This window comes from Protomyctophum parallelum, assembly GCF_964188405.1.
Source record: "Protomyctophum parallelum genome assembly, chromosome: 4".
Taxonomy (NCBI): domain Eukaryota; kingdom Metazoa; phylum Chordata; class Actinopteri; order Myctophiformes; family Myctophidae; genus Protomyctophum; species Protomyctophum parallelum.
The window spans coordinates 41,795,627-41,817,410 of record NC_139700.1 but is presented as its reverse complement, the minus strand read 5'-3'; the positions used below and the strand labels follow the sequence as shown (position 1 = coordinate 41,817,410).

General features: G+C 41.2%; 1 protein-coding gene across 1 annotated transcript in view; it reads right to left on the bottom strand.

Annotated features, from left to right (window-relative positions):
• Positions 1-21,784, bottom strand: part of LOC310857829 (chemokine-like protein TAFA-5) — a gene marked incomplete at its 5' end in the record, with an annotated part of 173,423 nt that overhangs the window by 26,128 nt on the left and 125,511 nt on the right. Inside the window, one exon of the mRNA XM_083763757.1 lies at positions 3,150-3,277. Within this exon, the coding sequence (XP_083619883.1) occupies positions 3,150-3,277 (128 nt within the window). The remainder of the gene's footprint in view (positions 1-3,149; positions 3,278-21,784) is intronic.

Below are 21,784 nucleotides of genomic sequence, written 5' to 3'. Positions count from 1 at the left end.
TGAGGATGGAGTTATATTCCATTATTAATCCTGTTTCCAAGTTTTTATTATTATTATTATTATTATTTTGCTGTATAAATTGTAGGGCTGCAACTAAAAAATATTTTCATAATCGGTTCATCTGCCGATTATTTAAACGATCAATCGATTATTCGGATTATGCCACTTATTTAGCTATCATATAAAAATATATATTTTAGGTTATTTTAGACATAAATTACTAACAAAAAAAGACATTAAAGATGAATAATTAATTCAAAAATACATTATTACAATTGTGCTTAGCTGCTGATTAAGCAAGGTAAAATGTTACCTTTACTCTTATTGTGACTGCATACATTTGATTAAAGAATAGCTACACATGTGTCAGTCTAAAAGGAACAGTACTCTTTTAAACTCAAATAGGTGATTTAAACATAAATATCCAAGTCATTATGTTTTGTTCTTGATACTATAATCCTATAAATCCTGCATGCAGGTACAGACATATTGTATTGGCTTTAATAGAGCACCGAAGTCTGACATCACTTTCAGTAGAGGGCGTCAGTCCCCAGGTTCATGTATTTGTTTAGTTGCATTGAAATCCCCATTGAGGCGATTTTAGATCGCCTCATATAACAACTGTGTTTGAAAAATAAACATGTCAACCCGGCCGCTTCACTCATATGGATATGAAGAATCAACTGACTGAGAGAAAACGCTAATGTTACTGCTGCTGAATTAGTTAGATTTTCGCTAGAAGCAGACTGTATCATATATGAGTGACTGACTGTTGCAAACGATACAGAGACACCTCCCTGACAATAACGCAGAGACAGCTTGTTTATTTTTGGACCACAACGCTTATAGTAGACGATATTAAGATCACCCCATGTTATTCTCCATAGAGAAATTACTTCCGCGAACCAGGGGAATCGTCGGGATGAGCGAGTTATGTCAGGACTTCGGTGCTCTATGGTCATGTACAATGATGGTAAAATGGCCTCCATGGATACCATGTGATTATGCATTGTTATGTGTTATATATCGCTTTGCAGTCGCTGCTGTGCATGTGCAAAGTATCATCAGATTGTAAGGGAAGAGAGATGACTCACTCCTATTTAGTGTAGTTAGAATTAACACTGGAAACAAATATGGCTATGTGGAAAACACCCATGGTTAATTGCAAAAAACTCCAGCAATTAGTTGCCGATTCGATTAATCTATTACTAAATTAGTTGACACCTAATTTAATAATTGATTTGATTACGATTAATCAATTGGCTCTTGCCTGGGTATTGCTTTAGATACACTGTACCTCATTGTATACTTGGTTGACCGGAGTCCCTCAGGGCTCAATACTAGCAGTGTTAATTGTGACAGCAAATTCTGATTTAGGTTCATATCCATATGTAACTACAATTGCGGGATGATTTGTTTATGTTTTTTTTTGTATATGGCGCAATCTAAGATTTCTGATTGGGATTTTCAATAGAAAGAATGGCGGCCTCTAGCGGCAGTGATGTCAGACTTTGTTGCTCTATTAAGCCCAAACCACAGTGGTAGGGACTCTTTGGGACAAAACCATTTTAACGTCAACCACACCAACGCAACTCATTGCAACTCAATGAGTTGCATTGGTGTCGTTGATAAGGAGGCCTTAATTGTCATTTTGGCTGAAAGTAAAACTACTCAGGTTGGATTAATGTTTTATTAGGCGATGATCATTTTGAGCCATAATGTCAATAAAGACGGTGTGCAACATGTGTGTACTCGGGGATTTGGCTGTTTCTTACGTGGACGCTAGCAGTGGCTAGCAACAAAGCTAAAAAAATATGCTATTTAAAAAAAAGCTTGATTAATTAATTAACCAAATCTTGTTATTTCGGGCGGAGCGACCTGGACAAAGGTAGATTAATCTCGTTAAGCCTAAAAAAAAACCTTTGGTTTCCGATTGGCTGTCATTTTTGGGCTGAGTAGGTAGGGAATTTATTTTATTTTTTATTTTTTCGTGGGAAGGATGGGTAGCAAGGAATTTATTTTTATTTATTATTTATTTTTTCGTGGGAAGGATGGGTAGCAAGGATAAAAAAAAAAAAACCTACGGCAATGATGGATAGGCTTCTACATATTTCATATTTTGGCTATGTGAAATAACTGTGGCAGTTTTAATGGTTAATACAACTTTACATTGTTTTCATTACACAGTGACATACCTGGAGTAGAGGCAGCAGGTTTAGAAAATAGGGTTGCTGATATTGGCTTTGGCAATTTTTTTGGTGGCATTTTAATGTGCGGTGGCAGTGGCACCACAACACACACGCAACAGAAACACAACAATATCGGCGTGTGTTATTCAATGTGTGTTTGTGTTTCCCATTGAACCGGGTCTGCATGTCACGTTAAAACATGTTCCCCTAAATATTTCTGTCGGAGGCAGCGCGGTTTAGTTGAGAGAGTTGCGACATCTCCGTTCACTGCTTATTCGTGGGGCTGCATGCGTCATTGATCAGTCCATTGTCGTCACTCGCTGTCTTTAAACAGCTCTAGTCTAGAGGCTGCGCTCCGCTCCACGGTCAGAGCTGAGCAACATGGCGGCGCACAGAGCGCTGTGTTGACAGTGTTGTTACAAACGATAGTGGTTCCTACGTGGATTTTATTTTTTATAACGTAGGATGAGGTTGCTTGTCCCGATGGTCTCATCAAAGAGAATTTTAATGATCAAAGACCTTTTTGGTCTTGACTCGGTCGTATTCGGAGCTTTTTTCTTTCTTCTTTTTTTCCCCACCAAATGCCAATAAAATAATATGGGTCGCGCATATTTAATAGAGTCGGTCGGCAACCGGAAACCAACGTTTTTTTTTTTTAGGCCTTATATCGGGCGGGCATCCAAACAGTTTATAGTTTAATAAAGCCTTATATTTTGAAAACAAAGCAATACAGCCTCATCAAAGTTGGTGTTGTGACTATATATTGTCAATTACTTCCATGAGAGGGGGAGAGGTGGTGGAGTTAGCTGTTTTAGCAGACAGTTTGAGGGTCCAATGGAGTTAAGAGGTTTTGTCCCAAGCGCTTTTTACTACTTTTCATTTGTTCACTATTTTCAAAAACACACACAGACGTATAGGGTGTTCAGCGTATAGCCCCAGATTTGGTCCTGCTCTTCTCACCGTGGTTGTTTTGACCCGACCTCCTGGCTGCGTGCAAGTCCAGCCCGACTGGTTGGCCAGAAGGTCACAGCCTTCATCTTCCAAACATGGCATCATCTCACACCACTGCCGGCTCCGCACGATACGAGCTGCAGAGAGAGGAGAGGACAGGGGAGGGGGAGGTCATAATCCAAAATCTCAGTTTTGTGCCATGCATGTTTCAGCCTAGAGTAAAGACAAAAGTAAAGACAACTGCTTATACTTTTGCTTCAATAGAATATCACACACACACACACACACACACACACACACACACACACACACACACACACACACACACACACACACACACACACACACACACACAGTTCCTAATTATGAGGTATATTACTCATCAGTGATGTAAATAGGTTTTCAATGTAATGAGTCCCGGGATGCAGGGATGCATGGTCTTTTAGATGAGTCCCACTTCAACGACGTTAGGAGTCATATTTTGCCATTTTTACAAATTGCAGCATTTAACTCCCATTGAATTTGATATGGTTATAATGTTGTTATATTCATGTAGAAAACAGAAGAAGAAATTATTATTATAACTAAAGCTAGAAAAATAAACTAGAATAAAAAACAGTACAGTAGTGCATCCTGTGGATGCAGAGGTCGTTGTTTTATTGCGTCCCTTAACTATAAACTGCGTTTTATGCAAATTGCACCCTGTTTTAATCTCTGACTCATTAAAGCCTTTTGTGTCTTACAAGACTCTTACTGGTACCTGGTGAGAGGGTTAAATATATAATTACTTCCACTGGTGGCTCATGCTACATGAAGTGCTTAATAAGCAACACTGGTGATAAGGTATAATATCATACTATACATGGTGTTTATAGGTGTTTAGGGCTTGTGTGCGTGTGTGTGTGTGTGTGTGTGTGTGTGTGTGTGTGTGTGTGTGTGTGTGTGTGTGTGCGTGCTTGCCTGCGTACGGCGTGTTGTGTTACCATCAGAATAAAAGCCATATTAAAGTGACCGGTGGTGGAACTACTCAATTCAATTGCTTGAGTCAAAGCATAGAAACTCCTGGTCAATAGGCTCTTCTAAGCTGAGCTCAGCTGCATGCCTTATTGGACAAATAAAGCCTATCTGGCCAAGAAGTTGGTGGACAAAGGAAAGGTCACTTGTACAGTACAACCAGGTGACTCAATACATGCATGTATGGATAGAGCCTATTCTTTTCCCCATTATAGCAAAACTCAAACTCAAATGCAAATATGTGTATCTCCCTGTTTATCCCCCGAGCGAGCAAGGTTCCCTGCGTTGTCCTGGTAGCAGTTTATTGCCTGTGGCACGACCGCTCATGACAACATTCTCTCCGCTGTAGCAAGCAGACCCACTACACCCTGTAGCTCATTATCCTAGTGAATGGGAATTTTAGCCATGCTAAAGTTCTTAGTATGCTGTCTGCCTTCTCCCAGTATACAGCAAATGCAGAGGAGGCCTTAAGGATCTGGAGGCACGTTTCAAGAGCTAATGTGGGGGGCCCATTAGACAGTTTCTGACATGCACAAATAAACCAACAGTTTTATAAAGAATAAGATAAACTAAGTCAGGAACGGAGCCCTGCCATTTCAACAAGCTAAACTCTATAGAGCTAAAGCCTCATAGTAATAATTGTCTGAGTCTTATTTTCATGGTCAATATAAATAAGGATTAGGTCACAAAATAGCACGAAGACAAACTGATCAAAGGCACACACAACAACATATACAGTATTAGTAATTATTATTGATATTATATGTTGTTGAACTACAAAGAGCTCTCTCCCATTAAAGTAGTTCCTGTTTACTGTATAAACTCAATCATACATGCAGATCTATTTATAAAGAAATAGGACATTCCACACAATCGCATTTGCATTTCATGGCACCCCAATTGGCCCACAGAGAGAGAGAGAGAGAGAGAGAGGGGGGGGGGGGGGGGGAGTAGAAGGGCTTGGAAGGGGGGAAAATAGCGAAAAAACAAGGAACCAAGGGAGAGTCAGCGAAGAGAGAAGGAAGAAAGAGGTAAAACGGAGTGAGGAAGAGAGCAAGGGAATATGAGGAGAGTGTGTGTGGAGGCGGGGTGAACGCGGGGGAAGGGGGGTCTCATGTTTAGGGTCCGGGGGGAAATTATAATTGAGTAGAAAATAGCTAATAACAAACAAACAGAAATATCCGTGCAAGCTAAGCACACGTAAGGTGGAACACCGGCGGCGAGGAGAGGATGCGCATAACATAAAAAGCCAAGGGCGATGCCGTTGAATTCAAGCTCAGCTGCATGTGATGTCAAGGAAGAACACTCAATTACCTCCCTGCGCACTCGCACACGCGCACACACACAGGCACACACACACACACACACACACACACCGCACAAACAAATCAATTCCTAGCAGCTCAATTAGACTACAGTAGATTTTCCTGCCGCAAGAAAAAATAAAGGAAGAGATAAGACACCGGGCAGTGAGTAATGTGGGGAGAGAACCGCCCACAACGCAGGTCCACTTCCAAAACCACCGCCGCGTACTTGGCAGGAGATTTTAACTTTGAAATTCATGTCGTTGCTGTTGGGCAGAAACCTCTTATCTCCATGTTCTAAATGTTTTTGTTGTGATGTGCTTGATCATGCTACCGTGTCACACGAAAGCATCAAAAGTATCAGATCCAAAAGCTTTAAATGTGGCGCGAATCGACGCACTTTGAGCTTGTCGATCTTCTACGTTTGATGCTTTTGAATTTGAATCCTGAAAATTAATGGTTTTGTACATAATGAGCTTACCACCTGACAGACACGAAAGATGTGTCTGTGTGTGTGTGTGTGTGTGTGTGTGTGCGCGTGCGTGCGTTCGTGCGTGTGCGAGAGAGATAGAGAGAGAGGTGGGGGTGGCTAATGTATTCAGGAAAACGAACGCGAAGCAAACATCTGTAAGCAATTAACAGAAGCGCGGCAATCTCATCAAAGAAGGCTGTGGGTCACCGCTGGCACTATGAACAATCGCAGGAAAAATGAACAACAGGTATGGTAAATGGTAAATGGTGCATTTATATAGCGCCTTTATCCAAGGCGCTTTACAGAGATTGTGCATTGCATTCACCCATTCATACACCGATGGCAGCGGAAACCATGCAAGGCACCAACTAGCACATCGGGAGCAATTAGGGGTTCAGTGTCTTGCTCAAGGACACTTCGACAGTAACTCTGGGGGAGCCCGGGTTCGAACTGGCATCCAGGCACTCTACCCCTGAGCCACCGCCGCCCCAGGTATCTACATGAGAATGAAATAAAATATAGTTTAACGCTCTATACGGAACAAAGAGTCATTGTAAGACCAGGCAGTCAGAGATACGGCAGATTGGTGGTTCTCAAACCTATTCATGCCAAGCACCCCCATTTGATTGATTGATTGATTGATTGATTGAAAAGCCTAATTGAATTAGTCAGAATTGTAAAGAGCACGGGGTCGGGGTACAGTCAGACATGCTAAAAGGATAACACACAAAAGACCTGGGAACCCGTTTCCATTGAGGTCCTAAATTATCATAATATCTCGCCATGTGAAAATATGTTGTGCCAGGGACGCCCATATTACTGTCTTGTTGCAATGTTTTTTGTTGTCAAGATTTTCTGGGGAGAAATGTCATACAAGGTCAAAATGTGTCACATTGTGGCTGCTGAGAGGCAGGATTAACGTGCGGGATAGGCGGACATTTTAAAATGGTCTAACCATTAGATCTGTCAACCTCAGCAGAAATCCTCTCCATTCAGCGCCGCTTCTCAATCAACTTCAATAATATCTCGCCGCGTCAATCTATTTGAAAATGAACAATTCCCTCGGGGGGGATTTTCTAGCTATAGTGCAGCTGACACATTATGGGGCTTGGAAACCGGGCCGAATGATTTCTACGATTCCAAAGACTTTCAGATCACTCAAGACCAAATTACAATTACTTGTATATTGCGTTGCATGTGTGGGGTTCCTTGGGAAGATAAAGAAAATGAAAGGCTAGACAGGGCTCATGCAGCCTAGCCATTTACTAGGTAATGCTCTCCTTTGGCTGCTGCTGCAGGGGGTGGGGGGGAAACCGGTAATCTGATTGTGATAGCCCGTTATCCCCCAATTATCAATTCCAATTGTCAATTGTAACAACACAGGAGGGACCTGTCTCCCTCTCAGTCACCAGTACTTAATTAAATCCTTAAGTCTCTCATATATATCTTTATCTTTATCAAGATGGGGTTGGTCAGACTGTGAACGAGAGAGAGAGAGAGAGAGAGAGAGAGAGAGAGAGAGAGAGAGAGAGAGAGAGAGAGAGAGAGAGAGACACAGGTAGCCCCGGCAGGCAGGCATTTTGTTTAAAAAAAAGCCTGGGTGAACCATGTATTTCACTAACCACTGACGTCAGTGTTCTCCACTGTGTTCTATCGGCAAGGGGAGGGGAAGAGGGGGGGGGGGTTCTACAAGCTCACAACGTGTTGATGTACATTGGCTATTTTAACTATTCAAAAATGTTTTTCAAAATAGTATAAAAAAGGGGAAAGAATTTAGGGATAAGGGGATTTAGCATGGACGAAAATAGAGCCCAGGGACACAGAGGGAGGGGGAATATGTGTGTCGATGACACGGAGAAAATGAGTGAACGTGCAGGTGACACGCATGTGTAAAAGAGATTAAGAGTGTGTGTGTGTGTGTGTGTGTGTGTGTGTGTGTGCACACGTGCATGATTGTGTGCGTGCGTGCATGTGTGTGTTTGAGATAGAGACAGAGAAAGACAGAGAGACAGACAATATACATAGAGACAGAGAGGAGGCATAGCCTATAGGCCTACTATGCAGAAAGAGAACATGACGTCACACCATTGAAAGTAATAGCTGAAGACCTCCCAAGATGGCGGTGCCGCCACCTGTCCATTGAACTCCAATGAACGCTTCCTCAAGCTATATATACTGCACTGCACTGTCTGTGTGTAATTACAGCACATGTGCATGCGTGTGTGTGTGTGCACTGCAGTGTGATCATGTAAGGCTATACCTTTGGGCTTTTTCCAGACTCCACATTGAACAGAATGCATTAGTGTTCCACAAACACCCCCCCTCTCTCTCCCCCAGGAGGAGCTCTTTACATAATAATTCCAATCAATGCTCTCTCTCTCTGCTGTTTCTACTGTCTGCACCATTAGCCCAACACACACTAACACTACAGCAGCGTCGACTGCCTGCCTGGGAAACATTAAAGCTCCCACGCTTAGAGAGAACTGGACTTGAGTTACGATAGCCTTTTCTTTCTTTTTTTACATCTGCACTAAATCTGCCTGCCAAAAAATTGCATTTGTGCACCCGCTTCGAATGCTATATCAACCCATAATCACCAGTACGTTACTTATCACGACCATGCAATGGAGCCAGTAGGCTCTACTGGAGCCTATACTGCCTGCGTGTGAAATTAGTGAAATTAGTGAAATTGAAAGTGAAATTACTGCGGCTGAAGCTAAACATCACTATACAACAACTTTGCTGTATGTTACATGGCTGGTTAAGACTGAGGTTTGGGTTAAGGTTAAAGTTATGGTTAGATTTAGGGTTAGTGTTAGTAATAGAGTTAGTAGTTGGACAACGCGACCAACGACAAGACAACAACCTCTCCGCTCCAGTAGAGCCTACTGGCTCCATTGCATGGTCTTTATAAGTAACCTACTAGTTGATATGGGTTGATCGGGTATCGGGTTTAAAAAAAAACTAAACCTGTACGCGCCCGTCGGCCATCGGCCTACTTGACAACGATGCGACTTGAGAACCTAATAATACCTGTTGTCAACTTGTCATAGCACGTTTTAACTATGTGTCTGTGTCCCACATGGAGATCTCTGTATCTGCCGGTCTGCCTGTGTCTGAAGAGTGCAAACTGACGGAAAAGTGGAGTGGTTAAAGGTTTTATGACACTCATTTTCATTTATTTTTCTTTTTTCTTTTAGGTTTTATGACCTCAATTACACCCAAAAAACCTGAACTTTGAACATTCAGTGGATTTTCTGTGGTCTGAAGTTTTCTTTGGGGTTTTTTGGGCCTTTTGAGCTACAATGAAAACAGGCAACACAGTGAAACAGTGACATCTGCTGGCAAATCCCATTGACATAATATGGGATTTGCAGTAAGTGATGTCACTTACTGCCGGCAAATCAGAGCACCTGTTTGAGCCAGAAAACCCCAGATCACAGAAAATCTACTGAATGTTAAAAGTTCATGTTTTTTGGGTGCAATTGAGATTAGAAAACCAAAAAAAAAACAAGAACAATTCCAAAACCTTGTTTTTAATGTCACAATCCCTTTAAGTAATCAATTTGCAGGTGTGGGGTTGCCATGGCAATCAATTGGCTGAGGCAGAGGCAGAGGCTAGAAATTGCACAGGTGAGGGGACTTTGGCTCATTAGGCCCATTGGCAGAGCCTGACCAGAGCCTTTTGTGGTGGTTCTGGAGAACCGTGGGTCCGACCGACTGGATACCGGGCACTGCACTCCCTGCGGGGGTGTGAAACCTGTGTGTCGAATTTGAAGTCGGTGGGGCAAACGGTTCTCGAGGCACGTGCATTACAACCGTACACACATGCACACACACAGAGACGTGTTGCATTTATAGTAGGATGAAGCCATTGAGGAAGTGGATATTTCCCTGCAGAACTTCTTCAATTACCATGATATGCATTTTTATAAATGATGGTCCCATTAATTAAAAAATGTATGATAAAGTAGGGTATACTTCCAGGGCTTTTACCGGCTCTACTGAAGACCCGCCGTCCAGCCAATAATATCATTTGTTTACGGTTACTTTACCGGAAATTCCAGGATGCTGGATTTAAAAGTTGCCACTTCAAAATGGGTCTGTAGAAACCATTCCACCGACCTGTACCTCATATTGTTGAGAGCTTGTAGATAGGCAACCATGAGACACAGCACAACTTCCAGGAGGTACAAACACCTCTGAATTCTCTCTAGCGACCCTTCATAAACACAACATATCACTAGAATGGACAAAACCTCATACAGATGTGAAGGATAGGAAAAGGATGAGGGACAAAGTCGGTGGCACTCGACTGTACCTCTGTCAGAAACTCCCCAAGGCGGGTCGCAATATCAACGTATTCATCTAACCATGGGTTCCAGCGATGCTGGCTGGCTGTAGTGTGCACTGCTTGAAGCAAGCATCCACAGTTTCCAGCTGGCTTAAGAAGGCCAGCATGTAGGGAGGGCCCTGCGTATTTATTCTGTGCTATATGCAATAATGAAGGTCAATAAAGCAGACGTAGGGAGAGAGGGCAATGATACTTACATTCCTTAGCGTGGACGTGGGCGTGCCACGCACACGTGTTTAAATGCGATGGCATGGAGATCTCGCAGCAAACGAGAAGACGAGAAGACATCAGCAATGTGTTTGCATCCAGAGGTGGAGCATTTAAACACTTAAACCTTCCATAATTACCAAACACGACCTTTGACTCTGTACTTGGTCTGCATTTCTTTCCCTCTACTCTACATACCATCAAACCTCTTTGCTGAAAATAGTCAATCTACAAGTTCAAGAGCTTGTAGAACGGGTAATTTCGGCTAATGTTCCCACCAGAATGCAGTACGTAGAGGACCCCCTGTTAATGTGAAAAACATCTGCTACACTAGCCTTATAGATTTATATATTTCCCTTAATGCAGTGCAACAGCGGATCACTGGCAAAACAGAGAGGGCTTCTGGGTTGTTAATCTAGCAGAAGACAGCATGGGGAGAACAAGCTGACCACACCATCTTCCATGGCATGATAGCCTCATACATTTTTCAAGGTTCGAATTTTAAAAGGAAAAAAAGAAAATCTGAACAATTTAAACCTATTATTGATAGTGAAAGGGGCCTGAGATGCAACTGTACTTGGACAGCTTTTTTCCCACCTATACACCACATGTCTTTGCCAAATTTAGCCGATCTTCAAGCTCACAACGTGCGTACGTGCGTGCGTGAGTGCGGTTCTGCTATGCTTGGCTGCATTTTTTATTCATTGTTACATTGTGAAAGTATCAAATATATTATCAGTTTGATATATTTGATAAAAAAAAACATGGAAATCAAAAGCAGAAGCAGGGATAGCCCCCACCCCAAGAAACTCAAACCCTATTCATTTATTTTTACATTTTACAGGTGTAGGCAGTGCTACAGTATGTAGGCTATATGCAACCGAGTGCACCAAATTAACTGCTATACAAATATTGCTTTGCACCCCTTCGCTGCACAATCTGCTACAACTGTGTCGAGGCTTAAAAATACATCTTTTAACACCTGTCTTCCCAGACTCTGCCCGCAAAAAAAAAGAAAAAAAAAAAGAAAAACACTGCCGCCAGCCTTTTTCCAGCATACTCCATCTTTCAACTGTCTCCAAGGCGTAGAAATCTGTCTTATAATGCGTCTCCTAACCTTCACCTCTCCCTTTTAAGCAAAGTGGATACTATAAGAGATTCACTTCAGTCTGTTAACTGAACAGGACTGGTGAATTTTCTCTCCTCTATCGTTTATTTTTTTGCATATTAATCTGATTCCAGATCAGCACTTGGAGTGTGTCTCTAGGCCATCTACATGACAGATGTTGTAGAGCGATGTTTTCTTAGCTGCAAACATACATTCATTAACCACATTAAACTTTTCGTTTTCTTTTCCCCCTCCCTCCAACAAATTGTGAAAATAGTGGATCTACAAGCTCACAACATTGACAATTTCACTATTTTGGAAATAGGGCTAAAGTGGCAACTAAGTTTTACACCATTTATTTTTTTCTAATAATAATGACTCTGAGCCCTCTTTAGATCAAACGTGTACTTGTTTGAATTGGCTAAGGAATGTGCCTCAGAGTGTCATATGGGCCTATGATCAAAAAAGATGTGTTTCTATCAAATCTAGGTTTATTATCTTATTTTTATTTATTTTTTACAAAACATTGGTTAATCAGTTGTTTATCACAACCATAGTCAGCACTACTTATCATTAAGTAACATTAACAACATTTTGGATATTATGTAAATTAGCCAACCCCAATGTTCACCTCACTGAGTCTCTGAAAGTGTGGAACAAATTTCGTCAGATTTACGACAATATATAAGCTAGCAACATACAGCTCTAAAAATGTCTTCCGGTATATTGTTGTTAGAATAGATTGCTGCCGTGAACAAAAATGGCTAAAAGGAGGATTTTGCTGAGGTAGTTATATGTTCTCCTGACCTTTTTCACAACCCCCCACTCCTCTCTCTCTCTCTCGCTCTCTCTCTCTCATAGTATGCTATCTTATAAAGGAGAGCTATCATCAAATATGCTGACGGCTACTGTCAACGATTCAATGGATCCATTATCATCAATCTACTACTCATCATTTAATAATTACTGCACCTTCTTCCACATAGTAACACATAAAAGGACAAAATGTGCTCAGCCTTGCACGTGATTAAAATGTATTTTTAAAATGTTAAAATGTATCCCCCTTCCCACCAACATATTGTCGCTGTCGGTTTGAAACCTTTTTAATTATTTTTAAAACATTTTTAAATAGTGAACGCATCACTTTACGATGTGCTGAGAGGTTGTAGATCGTCTATTTTCACAGCTTTTGTGCCGCACTCTTGTATGACAAAGTAGAGCATTCAGTTATGGACAAATGTAAAAAAATTAACAATTTGAGCTACAAGTAAACATGAAAACTAAACCAATTATACCGTCTTATTGTTTATGCTTGCTCCTCCTTTACTTATACTGTAACTAAAACCTGAACAGAAACTCGTATTTATCTTCGTTAGCATGATTCTCCATCCTGTACTCACAGCCTTACAGTCCTGTAAGTTCTCTTAAAACATTAGCATTCACTACCAAAGGTCAAAGCTAATAATGGCAGAGCCAAATAACCTCTTAATTGAATTCAGTGTATCTTCATTTCCCGTCTAGCTTTTGATAGTAAAGTCCCCTTGATTGGGTCATTGAGGAGGGACACACACACACACACACACACACACACACACACACATAAGATCCCTTGTTCTAATTTATACGTATCTATAGTCTTCATTTGCACAGGAAGCAATGCCATTAGAAAAGATCCATAGGTTCCTCCTATCGACTGAGAGTCAGGCTACGTTTCGAAGCAATCATATTTTATTGTACTTTGAACAAGACGGAAAGAGCTTTGCAGAGATAGAGGCATGCTTTGTGTTTTTTTGCTCGCGCGCATATTCATCTAATTAACTGTGTTCTCCATCTTCCTCAGTCCAGTGGTGCAAGCTGGTGCTTTTGCTCTCTCTCTTTCTCTTTCTCTCTTTCTCTCTCTCTCTCCACATCACATGGCCTGACACTGTACTGTTTCATGTTGGTGAAGGGGGAGAAAACTGGTTTTCCACATAATTAGCGATGTTTTTTTTTCTTCTAATTAGGTTATTCTACTCATTTGGCATCCTTGATCAATGTCCGGTGCTGTGGTGCTATTTAATTATTAATTTATTCATGTATTTATTTTCAGGAGTTTGATTCATGATACTCAGAGTTAAACCATAGGGGAATTATATATATATATATATATATATATATATATATATATGGCCTTGCATAATTCTGTATTGGTGTGCGGACGTGCTGATCTATTTATTATTATTTATTTTATTAATTTAAAGGCAGGGTAGGCCCTACCTATGTTGCCCTGTGTTTACATAGCATAACAAATGTTGTTTTAACCCATATCATATATGCCCTCTATACCAACTCTCCAAGGAAAAGGAAAATATGTAGGCCTAGTCGCATCTGTACTTAAAGTGTTCTATATATATGAAGACAGCTTTACAAGCGAACAAAGGTTCAGCCAATGGAGTCTACCAAAATGTAGAGAATAGTGAGAATAGCAGATCTACAAGCTCACAACACATCACATTGCAATGCATTGTGAGCTTGTAGATCGGCTATTTTAACTCTATTTGAAATAGGTATTGTGGATAATTCATAATGTACTCCAAATGTAGTGGAGTCAAAAGTAGAATATAGTCATGAGTATCAAATACAAATAGGCCTAATAGTTGTTTTTAGCAGTAGTAAATGTACTTCACTACTGTCCAGTGTCTGTTGATAAGTGTGGTTTTCATTGGAGTCCTGGCAGAAAGCTGATCTTCACGGCACAGTGAGTCACAAATCAACGGACGCAGGCTGTGTTCCATCAGCAATGTGACGAACAGTGTCGGTCAGTGTCTTTCAATGCACGGAATTACAATTGCCAGCCTTTCTCAGATGATGACGACACAAACTAGTGTTCTGAAGGGTCAGATAATTAACTTCATTGCAAGAATATGTAAATTCAGCGTCAGTCACTGCTGCTTTCTATTATTAACGTGACTGGATGGTGTGCATGATGGTTTTATATATTTCTCACAATTATTGCATACGCACGCACGCTCGCACACACACACACACACACACACACACACACACACACACACACACACACAGTGTGTATATCTGCTATAGGTTACCGGCTGCTGTTTTAGCTGTCTCATTTCGTTGCTTGTTTTCTACCCATGCACCTTATGTAGGCTACTGTATATATTTGACTCTACTCTTATCAGGACAATGTGGCATATTTAACATTTATTTTACGTTTAAAAGGGTCTTAAAAGTCCTTCACCTTCATCTGGACGACCCCCCCCCCCCCCCAAAAAAAAACAACCATGTGGGACTGCCAGCGGACCCACAGGTTGAAAACCACTGGTCTAATGGGTGAAACAGTATACCGTCAGTCACTCAGTGGGTGCTATAGGCCTATATATAGGACAAGTGGGACATTAGACAGAACTATACGGGAGAAACGCCACAGCTGGTTCCCGTGCCGGCGCTCTCTCCGCACGCTGGCATCGATAGATCAAAGCTAGCTCCTCCGTCTGAACCCGGAGCAGAGCTGCCTGCTTAACGGCCACAAACCCTGAAGAAGTAGGTAGCTCTGACGAGGGGGAAATAAAACAGCACAGCCACACAGGAGTTTACCCACAGGGGAGATCATTTTGCTCCTTCTGCCTTTATACTGCAATAAGCTGGCAAAATGCAAACAATTCAACAACACCGCGCTGGAGGGGTTCCGAAGGGGGCCTTCTCTCTCTCATACCTGGAAAAATTACATTTCACGCTTTGTCTCCTTTGCGTCTTGACTTTGATGCTGTCTACCTCTAGGGGGGGGAAACATATACTATTGGTATAGAGCAAACATGTCCACTATCCTTTTAAAACTAAAACCCAAAATTCAATTCCATGTATATTCACTTTCCATCTGCCGTGTTACTCTGAGGAATAATGAAAAATGTCAAAACGTAAAAAAATGGTGAGAGAGAGAGGGAGAGAGGGAGAGAGAGAGGCGCGAAGGAATTCTCAGCCCAGCCACCTGTTTGTTTCTGTTTCCTGGGAAGATGTAATCACAGCTCCAATGCATAAGGCCCTGTTTTCTCTCGTTACTTCCCGCGGCGAGGCGTTGTATTGAACCCGACAAGAGGATAGGGACATTTTTCTTTTTTGGTGTGGTGCCTCTCTCTCTGTCTCTCTCGCTATAGAGAGACATTGCGGCCCCCCTCCCCTCCCTTAATCTAATTCCACCAGGAACGTCTCTACAGCGACGTCTCCATCTTCCATCATCCCGGGACACCTTCGCTAAGTGTGCACACCACACGCTTCCCTTGATAACACTTTCATTAATTCAGGCCGTGTCTTTTTCTCTTTTTTTTGCGGCGGCGACGCTCTACAGAAGATGGCTTTTATCTGAGAGAGGCTCTCGCAGCAGGGCCCCTCATGTGCTGCGGCCTTTCATGGTATCAGCATGCAGGGGAACGGACAGGCTGTTTAGATACCAGGAGAGGCTCGGGAAAGATTGGACACACCTTAAGAGCCACTCGGCTGCTGGGAAGACAAGGGATTTGTATCAGCTAAACACACCTCCAGCGGCACACGCTATAATACTACTTATTAGTATTATTATGATATGTAATATTATGTCATTTCTATTTTATTATATTAAATAGCTATTTTTGTTATAATGTGCTATACTGTATACGGCATGAAAAGCAAATACATTAAGCAAAAGTGGTTACGTGTGTGTGTGTGTGTGTGTGTGTTAATGTTAATGAAATACGTTAAGGAAGCATTAATACAAAGTTGAAGTTAAAGTATTAACAAGGGCTTGTGACTAAATAATAACTACCATGCCTCCATCTCCATCTAGCAGTTTTGGTCAGAAAAGGCAAAAAAAAAAAAAAAAACGACATTTAAAACAAAGAAATAATCTAATACACACATACAAATGTGTAATAAAACATTCAGTGTGTGGTAGTGGCGTTTGAAAATCAGAGTGGTACAGTATGTGTGCCACACATGCTCCAATGTCTAACAGCGAGTCCCCAGTTTGATTCCTGGGCCGGCACTCCCCTGCTCTCTCCCTGTTTCCTGTCTGTATCCGTCTACTATCACTATCAATAAAGACCCGTTCAAAAAAATAAACAGTAAGAAATACCTTTAGAAAAGAACCTCGAGTGTATCATGGAGGAAACGATTAATTGAATAATGGAGCAACAGAAAATCGTAGGATAGCATGTAACAATGTGTGATATTTACAACTTGTAAATAAGTGAACATTTGTCTTTGTTCCTATTCTTTCACAGCTTCACTGTAGGCCTATAGGCTAGTTTATGTTGATGAATAATGATATACACTGTAAGCATATTGTAATGTAATAAAAAAAGGTAAGCTTACTCTCTTATAATATGCATATGTCTTTGTCAGTCAAATATGTTGTGTACTTTTTTCATAGAAATCAAGGATATCTTACTGGAGTTGATAAACTCAGTCAGTATCATTAATTTCAATCACTGTTGAATTAATACAGTTGAGGACAATACATTCACAGGCCACTACTCTGCTAGTCCACAGGGGGCAGTCCACCCTGTCCTGAATTCTGTGGGTCCTCCTGGCTGAACAGCCTCAGTGTGAGCTCAGTTGGGTCCTGATAGCTGAGGGGGGGGGGGGGGGGGGGGGGAGGGGTCTCCTGGGCTTTCCACGGTCTTGACCCAGTTAAGACCGGCCCCTGACTGATGACCGATGCAGAGACCTGTCAACAAGATTTATGGAGCCGATAAACGGTAAAGTGCATCACAGCGGCGAGACAGATTATTTATACTTTTCAATAAAGTCTTTGGCTTGAGCGTTGTTATGCAACCCCATGCACTGCATGCTTGTTTGTTTATCATATGTGACACTTACATTACTTTTTTGGAGAAGCAAACAAACATCATAAACGTGTCCACCATGTCTCGGGCTCCACTTTGTCCACACAGTGCACACAAAGATGTTTTGTGTGCACAGCTAAAGTATAAGGGCCAATGACTGCTTCCTAGATTGTTTTATTCTATTGTTTGGCATTTTTCTGTTATTCTGGGCTATGTTTCTTGTATTTTCCCTGTTTGACTTGGTTTAGGTTATCAATAGCCGGTCATTATTCCTGTCATACGTTTCTCATTTCACTTCATGAACCTGGCTTAACCTGCATTTAGGGATGCTGCAATATTGGCCTTTTTGCCAATTTTCTGATAGTGTCCAACTATTAATTTACGATAATGATCAACTGTATATCAACATATATGCAGGCTTTTTCTTCCACCAAAACTATAATGTCAGAACTACCTCACATATCTCCTGTCATTGATTTAACACACGATGTTAATGTTATGTTTTCATCTGTCTATCTATCATGTGCTGGAAAAAGCTCAATAAACAGAACGTTAAAAAAGTAACACAGACATATTTTCTGATTTCTATGGGGAAGGGGGGTCAATATTCTTAGTTGCAATCTTGGTCACTGCTCAGTTGTGTGTGTAATCTTGTGTTATCTCATGGCTAATAATCACACAGCTGCCTCCCATGTAAACAGTTTTCAGCACAGTGTATTAAGACAATCTATTTCCACTACAAAGACAAATGACCGTCAAAAGGCTAAGCGTCGGGTTCAGTACAAGCCTAACAGCGTTGGAGTGCTAACATCCTGCGGGCTGCTAACTGCCCGGCTGTTGTACTTGACATTTTCACACAAATCAGCTCGCAATCAATAGCAAAGGTTACAGCGGCAGCACTCCAGGCTGAGGTTGAAAGCTAAATGGAGTCAGTCTGCTTTGGCGTGAACTCTGGCCCTGGCCTAAACACAGCTCCATCTTCCGACGCGTCACGTGCAGGGAGGGATTTCTACTCGCGGATCGATTTGAAACAACACACAAGCTTGTGCTGGTACAGTAACTTTGACCCTCAGGGTCTTGGAGAGGAGGACACAGAGACTGTTATTTTTTCCAGGCAAGAACATCCAAGCATATTCATGTTATGACTTGTGTTGTGACTGAGTTGCCAGGATAAAAAATACTGAACATTGTTGTGGATTTTGTGGAACTCTAGTTAGCATAATCTCAGTAACAAAGACACAAGAAACCATATCTTCAAAAAGCATGAAGTGTTGCAACAATGAGGCAAAACTTAAGGCTGATGCATAGTAAAAAAGAAAAGAGAAATTAAATCGGTTCTATAAAAGTAAATTCATACTAATGTATGCAACACCAAACAGTCAAAAGGAGGACGGGTCACACACCACTAGGCATTTGGGGGACTAGATGGATGGCAAACAACAAGTAAAGCCTGAAGCTCAAAGCTATATGCTGGCAGCTGTATTGCTCCTCTGCTTTGGTCCCGGTCCCTGCAGGACAAACCTGCAGCCGTGCTCCATGAAGAGCTCCTGGCAGTCGCTCATATATATATCCGGAAAAACAAATGGTCTGTGCAACATTATGTCAATTGTTTTCATTTTCAAGTCACATCTCGAGAGTTTGTTCTCAGCCAAGCTGCGCCATGTCTTAAGTCAACAGCAGGGGTTCCTCTTTGTTGACTGAGTCATGGTTTCACTTGAAACCAGTGGTGAAAAGGCAAATATTATACTTTTACTCCACTACAATTATTTGAAAACTTACTAGATCATAATTACAAAACACACATTCAGCCCTATACTTTTCAGCCATTTGAAAATTGCCGATTTACAAGCTCACAATGTGAATGATGCAACGCATTGGGAGCTTGTAGAAATGCTATTTTCAAAAGATTTCTTTGAAAACCTGTGAAAACATCAGCGCCGTCGCCAGGCATACGCTTAAGACACACTGTGTGTAGGGCAACACACAGAGGGGGCAGCAGAATGTGCCAAGCCGATCCTCATAATAATACTTTTCTTGTCTTAATAACAAGCGCCCGTGTGTGCGTTGTCATCGAGTTGCATACTCGATGTGGATCTGCTCAGAGCTGAAGCACTGCAGCAGCTCTTTGGTCTACCAGTGAGTTGAAGTGTTATTTAGCAACAAACATTAGGACAAATCAAAGTTTTCAAGCGGAGAAAGTAGCCAATCTGCATGAGAGAAGCGACACTCTCGTCAGGGGGGGGGAATTAAGGGCGACACAAACATATAATACCATGCGTGTGAGGCACAGTGCGCCTGCCAAAACTAAAACATTTCAAATGACTGCACTGCACTCCCTGCGGTGGTGGGTAAAAAAGAGAAAGAAAAGAATAATCACACGTAATAATTTGTGCCTTTTCATGACAGACAAATTGCAGACCGTATCTTCAATTTTATAATGGAAGTCAAAGGGGTTCTGAATTCTGATAAGGCTGAGACCTTGGCCACATTTAGATAGACTCTTACAATAAATGCATCACGTCTCTCTCTCTCTCTCTGTGTGTGTGTGTGTGTGTGTGTGTGTGTGTGTGTGTGTGTGTGTGTGTGTGTGTGTGTGCGTCTGTATTACACATAATTCGAGAACCGTTCACCCCACCAACTTCACATTTGACACACGCGTTCCACACCACCACAGGGAGTGAAATGCCCAGCAGCCTTGAGTTGGTAGGATAAACGGTTGTCCAGAACCGCCAATCAGTGCACCTAATGGGCCTATGTTCCCTCACCTGTAGACTTCCCAGCCTCTGCATCAGTCAATTGATTGCCATGGCAACCCCACACCTGCCATTTGATTACTTAACCAGTCTAACCAAACTAAAATAAACTGTTGATTTAGTCAACTAAAACCGTGTGACATTTAGTCAACTAAAACCAGACTAAAACTAAAATATGTTAAAAGAATACAATGTGACAATTAAAAACTAACTTGAATTTTATTCAGAAGACGGACTAAAACTATGTACATCATTTGCTGTTAAATGTGACTAATCTCACAAATGACTGGATGGATAAAGGCAAAGCTTTTTATATAAGCTGCCAACAAGTCACAAGAGTACCACCACATACAGTATGATTTATACTTATGTAGAGTACCACATACAGTATGATTTATACTTAGAGTACCACATACAGTATGATTTATACTTAGAGTACCACCACATACAGTATGAGTTATACTTAGAGTACCACATACAGTATGATTTATACTTAGAGTACCACATACAGTATGAGTTGTACTTAGAGTACCACATACAGTATGATTTATACTTAGAGTACCACATACAGTATGATTTATACTTAGAGTACCACCACATACAGTATGAGTTATACTTAGAGTACCACATACAGTATGATTTATACTTAGAGTACCACATACAGTATGAGTTATACTTAGAGTACCACCACATACAGTATGATTTATACTTAGAGTACCACATACAGTATGAGTTGTACTTAGAGTACCACATACAGTATGATTTATACTTAGAGTAACACATACAGTATGAGTTGTACTTAGTTACTTTTTGATTGTTGGCTCTGCATGCTACTGTTACTCTATCCGCCCACACAAGACACGGAAAACACATAAACTACAGCGTTGTTTACAATGTAATTTCAACCATTTAATGACTCTAAAACACCTATAGCTGTTGGAATGAAAATCTTACCGATATTCAACATTCAAAGATATTGGGGAAAACAAGTGAAAGAAAATAATAATCACACGTATTGTGCTCATGTGTGCCTTTTCATGACAGACACATTGCAGAACTTATCTTCAATTTTATAATGGAAGTCAAAGCGTTCTGAACATAGATATAAAAATCACCCCCGTGTGGAGTGAGGGGCATCATCTCATTCCGGCCAATTAGAATTTGCGTCCTCACCTTCGTCTTCAATGTTTGTGTTTACACAAACACTCAAAACTGACCATTCATTATCAATATCATTTAAAGACCTAGTGAAATAAAGAATATGTTTTTCACACTTTTAGACCATATCCGTGGTCATGGCCATACCCATAGCCAAAAAAAATTGAACATTTTCATTTGTGTGTATTTTCATATCAAAAGTATCAAATGAAAACGCTCTGTGTGATGAAGAGTGTAGAGGTCACATGCATATATTAATCTTGATTAAATGCACCTGTTTGATTCCCATTGCTGCGTCGTCCTCAAAACACAGGTGGTTTTGATTACAGAACTACTCCGTTTTTAATCCCATCCAAGATGACATCCAGACAGTGTATTACTCGTTTTAAACTGAATCATCACGCTACAATATGTATCTGAAATCATTATAGGTTATAAATAAGCCATGAGCTTTGCTG